At 38.8% G+C, this 7,562-nt stretch overlaps 1 protein-coding gene across 2 annotated transcripts in view; it reads left to right on the top strand.

The window, feature by feature from the left end:
- Positions 1 to 957: 957 nt before the first annotated feature.
- Positions 958 to 7,562, top strand: part of LOC311297689 (NLR family CARD domain-containing protein 3-like) — a 69,007-nt gene continuing 62,402 nt past the window's right edge. Inside the window, exons 1-4 of one of the 2 annotated variants that reach the window (XM_084420091.1) lie at positions 958 to 1,183; positions 1,690 to 1,786; positions 5,082 to 5,195; positions 5,762 to 7,489. In XM_084420091.1, the coding sequence (XP_084276217.1) occupies positions 1,737 to 1,786; positions 5,082 to 5,195; positions 5,762 to 7,489 (1,892 nt within the window). In that variant the 5' untranslated portion in view covers positions 958 to 1,183; positions 1,690 to 1,736. Of the gene's footprint in view, positions 1,184 to 1,689; positions 1,787 to 1,936; positions 2,061 to 5,081; positions 5,196 to 5,761; positions 7,490 to 7,562 lie in introns of those variants that run through there. The other variant, XM_084420092.1, reaches the window with a different exon arrangement.

The raw sequence follows: 7,562 nt of genomic DNA, 5'->3' as shown, positions 1-7,562 counted from the left end.
CGCGGCGCGCGCGCAGTTTTCAAACAGACGAGCAGAGGACGAGAGTTGGTTGCAAGATACCGAACTTAACTGAATAAGAAAACATATTTGAAGTAAGTTTTTAAGGTTTAGCATCAGGGGGGTTTGCTCCGAATAGCATACATTAGGCCTAATACACGCATATGCAGTACCTTGCCGTGTGTAGCTACGTTACAGTATACACATGTTCTAGCTAATGTGAGGATAGGAGATCAAAACGCAGGCAAAGAAGAGCAGAAACAAGCGATATCATAATGCGATCACTAGGACTATGAAGCTTTATGGGTTTAGGGTGTTGATGGACTCGATCTACTGTGTTTTGATCTAGAGTCTTGGATAAAAATGCGATTTTCTCAGCTTTTTGCTCATGTTGCTTTTTATAAAACTTGCCAACAATCAAGTGTTGATAAAAAAAGACGCACGAAGCTAGAATAAGTTTTTTTTTAAAGCACATTGTTTAATTTGTTTTAATTCAAATAAATTTTCAGTGCATACGTTTTTTTTATTTTTATTAAAACTGTTAAAAATGTACAATGTTTTTACTGTATGGTTTAATTTTATCTTATCTGATTCTTTCAGGCTCACATTTGTAGATCGCTTTGAAAAAATCAACTGCTAAATGACTAAATGTAATTAAAAACATGAATGGCTGATGACAAACTTATTTCATATTATAGAGATGTGTACAAAGTTCTCTTTATGATTTATTATCAGGAACGCTGCGTTCTGCAGAAAGATAAATGAAAGACAAAACTGAACAAATGTAGGCAAGGATTAACAACTAAAACAAAAAAACATGATAAATTACACAGATAGAAACAAACTGAAAAAAATGACCTCTTTATTTACAAAATATTCATCTCCAACGCGCGTTTACGCAATAACGTCTGCTCTCACACGCATTCGCCGTGGTGCTCTCGTGAACGCGCGTCTCTGTTTACATCTCTCTAGAAAGTGAAAGTAAGGGACAGTTCTGTTCTCTGCGGTTCTCTGCCTGCAAATGCTCGTATACTGTTGCCATTTTTAGCAGGAAGAATACGAATACGACACGGGAAAAACAGAGCATCAAAGTGTTTATCAACGTTTTAGAAGGAATTTCCGTGTATCTTTATGATATTAAAGCTGGAGGATTTGAGATCCTGTATCTTGTAAAACTTTGATAAGGGTGAGTGTTATGTGTGACTTTCGTATATTAATATGGATCTCTGGAGGACATTGTAAGTGATTATTTTTTTTTTTTTTTGATATAATCTTTAACTAAGGGTTTCTTTCACTTCAAGGTTTCTTTTTTGTTTCGTGATGTTTGTGACTCTTCAGGAGTTTAAAAGCATATGTGTAAACATACATAGGCTAAATCACACCTCACAGACAACGCCTTTATTTATCGGATCAGTGTCTGATTATGTAGACACTTAATTATGATTACTGTGTCAATGTGGGTCGGGGTTTGTTTTCATTTTCACCTGAACATGTTTCAGCGTTTCTTGGTGTCAGTTATTTAAATTCTAAATCAAACGATGTTTGTGTTTGCAGTGCGAAAAGGCCCAATGAGCTTGAGTTAACGCAGTCACATGATCCTTTTTCTCCCACGCTGCAGACATGTTCAGCTATATTTATGAAGGTTGTTTAATTTAATCATTTAATTTAGTGTGTGAATGTTTCTTCATTTAGAGTCAGTGGAGGAGATCAAACTCATCAGATTCTCCTGTATCTTCATCATGGGTAATTCACAAGGATCCAGAGATGGAGATTCTCCTCCAGGATGCTGGTATTTTCAACAAACACTGTTAAATATTGTGTTACATCTCAGAAAAAGAGTTACCCACCCCACAGATACACAGATCAAAGAAAGTTTATGGATTTTTATTTTATTTATTTTTGCCTGTTTTTGTTTTGAAACTAACATGAAATATTAAAGTTCCCACAGGGCTCCAGACTGTGACCAAAATTTGAGAGTGTGCGACTGAATTTTACATCCAGACTAGTAAAAAAAAACCCCACCATTTTCAGGAAGACTGGCTGCGAGAATTCAGCTGGTTAAGGTACTGTGAGCAGATGAACTCCATGAGCTGCGAATGTTGCAGTCGCTACCCCAGAACTGCAGGGAAAACGAAGTTTGCAGACAGTGCAGGCACTTTGCAGTTTAAACACAATACGCTAGTTAGACACATTCTCAGCCTCAAGCATAGAGTATGCAGTGACATGTTAATAAATCAAAACAAAATGAAAGCGGAAAAAACCTGCGCTACTCATTTCTGCTTCACGTACCGTTTAATAGTTCGAACCAATAATAGACAGCGCAGAGCTTCTCTCGCCAGTCGCGGGCGGATCTCGATCACGCAACACGTTACATCGTGGAGATCCAGTGAAGAAATCATTGAGTTCGCGACTGAATTAATAACATTGCTGCGAGATCCAGTGAGAAACATTCAGATTCGACGCAGAATTCTCTGTTATAAACCATATCAGATCAAACAGCGCTGACGTGGAAACCAGGAGAAACATCGTGCCATGAACGAACAACTTATAGAAGGCTTTAGGTCCTCAGATCAGCAATGGATTTAATGTAGTGACACTAACTGTAACTATGGTATACTGCGGTTATAACAGTAGCCTACACACCTTTTTCCAGTACTTCAAAACTATAATATCATTACATGTTATTTTTAATGTGTTGACCAAAATTTTTTTGTTCATCCTTTAAAGATTGTCCCTATTTATACAACTAAAAGTTTCAAGAAGTAGGAAAACTCACACTTATAAAAAAAAAAAAAAAGATTAAATTACCATTGTAAGCATAGCTGCAGAGGATGCTTTTTGGCTATTTTCACTCCCTAATATCTATTTTGTCACTCATTTTGCTTTTGAATTAATATTAAGACATTATGAATGATAATAATTAGTTAACTTTATCTATACACCTCAAATTAAGCTCAGTGCTTTGTCATCCCACAGTGCTACCAAATACTTTCTATAGAACTTAGAGCCGCTGCCCTCAAATGTTAGTCTGGAGCCCTGTGAACTTAAAATAAAACTGCACATTGTAATTTCTGTACGTTAAGTCTATTTATTATCAAAGCATTTGTCAGTAATACAGTTATTTTGGGGGAAAATGTGAATAATTGCATTGCAAGGTGATTTAAGGTGTGCCCCTAAATTTTCTGCTTGCGTTCCTAAAATTTTAAGTCAGGGGCTACAGCACTCCTAATAAAAAAAAAGTTAGTCTGGAGCCCTGTCCCATTGCATGAAAATGTCTTTTTAACCTTAATATGAGTTCCCCTAGCCTGCCTATGGTCCCCCAGTGGCTAGACGTTTTGATGGGTGTAAACCAAGCCCTGGGTATTTTTGAGAAAATGAAAGCTCAGACGGGCGAATCTAGAAATCTTTCCTTTATGTCATCATAAAGGGAAAGGTCACCTCCCCTTTCTCTTAATTTCACGCAAAGAGAATTTGGCCCGCGGCCCATGAGAAAATGAGCTGCGCGAGCGCGATATTGGTTTCTCCTCGAGAGACATCATGGCTTGCGAATGAGCGAAGCTTGGCAGTTGCTCAGTGTTTGGATGTACAAATGAACACAAAAGTATTTTTTTAGTTCCTTCATCCGAGCCTCTGAAGAACCAGTGGGTTATGTGAATATCTGATGTGTAATTGTTCAAGTTCAGACAGATAATCTTTCTCTCAAAGTCGTTCAATACTGTTTATGCATCAGTAAATCAAGCCAGTGACTAAACGATCAACTTCACGTCGTTTCTCCTAGTAGGATGAAAATAATCTTATTTAAACTGTGATTAATATATATACAGAAAGCGATCAAAGAACAATCCCTTTCCAATTGCCCGAGCTGTCAATCATACAGCGCGAGTTTATCTGGACACTTGCCAAAACTTGTTATGAAATCAATGATGCTGTTACGCTGCACAACGAAGCTCTTACTGTACTTACCTCATGTTTGCATTGGTGAAATCATTAGTGAGAGTGCAGAAACTGCGTTGCAATGATAGGATCTTCATTCACGCGATCAACAGACTGTCATCCGCTCAATGCTACTCACTGCAACTTTTATGTGATGGGAATAGATCTAAATACTTAAACTTCTCATGATTCGTTAATCCCGATAGCTGTAATAGTAAAAACGTATAATAGCTGTAATAGTAAAAGTATTAGGAGAGAGTTCCACATGTAATGATAGATATTTCATATGCAAGCATGTCAGCCAATCACAGCAATGGGCGTTTACACTGAAGTCTCACAGCAGCCAATCACAGCAGTGGGTGTTTACACTGAAGTCTCACAGCAGCTAATCACAGCAGTGGGCGTTTACACTGAAGTCTCACAGCAGCCAATCACAGCAGTGGGCGTTTACACTGAAGTCTCACAGAAGCCAATCACAGCAGTGGGCGTTTACACTGAAGTCTCACAGCAGCCAATCACAGCAGTGGGCGTTTACACTGAAGTCTCACAGCAGCCAATCACAGCAGTGGGCGTTTACACTGAAGTCTCACAGCAGCTAATCACAGCAGTGGGCGTTTACACTGAAGTCTCACAGCAGCCAATCACAGCAGTGGGCGTTTACACTGAAGTCTCACAGCAGCCAATCACAGCAGTGGGTGTTTACACTGAAGTCTCACAGCAGCCAATCACAGCAGTGGGCGTTTACACTGAAGTCTCACAGCAGCCAATCACAGCAGTAGGCGTTTACACTGAAGTCTCACACAGACACGCCCCTCCAAATCAGAGGCTAAAATCAGGCTAGGAAATATGCCTTTTATTTCTAAATTATAACAACTTTTGATCTAAAAAACATACTTACATTATAAGGGCACCATAGGAAACATTAAAAATGCAATGGGACCTTTAAGGACATCAAACCCTGAAATAAAATTTCAGAAAGATGTACAATATGGGACCTTTAAACCTAATATGAAATGTTAAATAAAAAGATCATAAAGTTTCCTTAAAGTACTTTTTGATGCAAGATGAATGTTTGTTAATATCATTATTCCTATCATAAAGAATGAACAGAATAATCTAAAGGATTAAACTGAATCTGTTCTGTGTTCCAGTTCAGTCCAGCAGAAGAGCTCAAACCCAGAGTCCAGCTGTGTGTCTATGAAGAGTAACCAGTCTATGGATCCGCAAATAAAGTTTAAGAGTGGAGACACACAGTCTGATCTCAGGTATATCATTTCTGTAAAAGTTATGCTTATAGTATTTGAATTTTATTAAATTATTATTAATTGACAGCAGTTTAATCATCTGGATTTGAACCGATGATTATAAATTAAGTTATAAATCCTGTAAGTTTCTTTCAGACTATTAATGATTATAGTATTTGAATTTTATTAAATTATTATTAATTGACAGCAGTTTAATCATCTGGATTTGAACCGATGATTATAAATTAAGTTATAAATCCTGTAAGTTTCTTTCAGTCTATTAATGATTATCATTGTGCTCTTGTGTAAAGCTCTATGTATTGTATTGTTAATACATTCAGGCCATCCTTAAAAATATTTTGGTTTGCCGTAACAGCCAAAAAAAAAAAAAGGGGGTCGGTAGGTAGGTCTATATATTTTTTTTCAAGATTCAATGTAAAAAAAAAAAAGTACAATTTTGGTCATGGGGATTAATGATTAAAACAATTCAGAAACCTAATGATGTTCTGTGTCCCATATATAGTTTTGTAATTAATTGCTATTTGCCTCTCTGACTTGTGTAATAATATGGTATTTTAATCTCACAGCCATGACTCTAAACCTACTGAAGTCCTCAACACATTGAGATCAAATCTGAGACAGAAGTTTGAGTGTTTGTATGAGGGAATATCAAAGCAGGGAAACCCAACACTCCTGAATGAGATCTACACAGAGCTCTACATCACAGAGAGTGGAAGTGGAGAGATCAATAATGAGCATGAGGTGAGACAGATTGAGACACAGTCCAGGAGAGCAGAAACAGAGGACACACCGATCAAATGCAGTGACATCTTTAGACCTTTACCTGGACAAGACAAACCCATCAGAACTGTGCTGACAAAGGGAGTCGCTGGCATTGAAAAAACAGTCTCTGTGCAGAAGTTCATCCTGGACTGGGCTGAAGGGAAAGAGAATCAGGACGTCCAGCTCATATTTCCACTTGCTTTCAGAGAGCTCAACTTGATGAAGGACAAAACACTCAGTCTTTCAGATCTTCTTCATCACTTTTTCCCTGAAACCAAAGAAATGGACATATCCAGTGATGAGTATAAAGTGTTGTTGATCTTTGATGGTCTGGATGAGTGTCGTCTGTCTCTGGATTTTCAGAGCGATGTGAGGTTGTGTGATGTGACTGAATCAGCCTCAGTGGACGAGCTGCTGACGAACCTCATTGTGGGGAATCTGCTTCCCTCTGCTCTCATCTGGATCACCTCCAGACCAGCAGCAGCGGATCTCGTCCCCTCTGAGTGTGTCCATCGAATGACAGAGGTACGAGGCTTCAGTGACACACAGAAGGAGGAATACTTCAGGAAGAGAATCAGTGATCAGAGTCTGGCCGACAAGATCATCTTACACCTGAAGTCCTCAAGAAGCCTCTTTATTATGTGCCACATCCCAGTGTTCTGCTGGATCTCAGCCACTGTTCTAGAGGAGATGTTGAGTGAAGCAGAGAGAGGAGAGATTCCCAAGACTCTCACTCAAATGTACACACACTTCCTGCTCATTCAGACCAACATCAAACATGAGAAGGACTATGAGAAGAAAGTGAAAGATGAAGACATGATTGTCAAACTGGGGAAACTGGCTTATCGGCAGCTTGTGAAAGGCAACCTGATCTTCTATGAGGAAGACCTGAGCGAGTGTGACATTGATGTGGCAGAAGCATCAGTTTACTCAGGATTGTGCACTCAGATCTTCAGAGAGGAGTTGGGCTTGTGTCAGGGGACGGTCTTCTGCTTTGTTCATCTGAGCATTCAGGAACATCTAGCAGCTCTATATGTACATCTCTCCTTTATCAACAATAACATCAATGTGTTTGACCAGATTACCAAACCAACTAATGGAGACACAGTTTCCCTATCTGATCTCCATCAGAGAGCTGTGGATGAGGCTTTAGACAGTAAAAATGGGCATCTGGACCTTTTCCTTCGTTTCCTTCTGGGTCTGTCAGTGGAGTCTAATCAGAGTCTCTTACAAGAACTAAAGACACAGACAGCAAACAGCTCTCACAACAATGAGAAAACAGTTTACTATATTAAAGAAAAGATCAGTGAGAATCCCTCTCCGGATAAATACATCAATCTGTTTCACTGTCTGAATGAACTGGGTGATCTTTCTCTAGTGAACGAAGCTGAACCTCATACGAGGTATAGAGGATTATGTGATGTGAAACTCTCCTCGTCTCAGTGGTCAGCTTTAGTGTTTGTGTTGTTGTCCTCAGAGAAGACACTGCAGGAGTTTGACCTGTACAACTTAATTAGAGACAGAAATGATGGGTAAGTAACACTGAGTGCAATCATTACAGTCTAAAACATTATGAACAAAGAGAAAGTCAGAGATCATTTATAA

Source organism: Rutilus rutilus, assembly GCF_951802725.1.
Source record: "Rutilus rutilus genome assembly, chromosome: 9".
Lineage (NCBI taxonomy): Eukaryota > Metazoa > Chordata > Actinopteri > Cypriniformes > Leuciscidae > Rutilus > Rutilus rutilus.
Note: the sequence above shows the minus strand (reverse complement) of the source record. Positions and strands in the feature narration are given on the sequence as shown.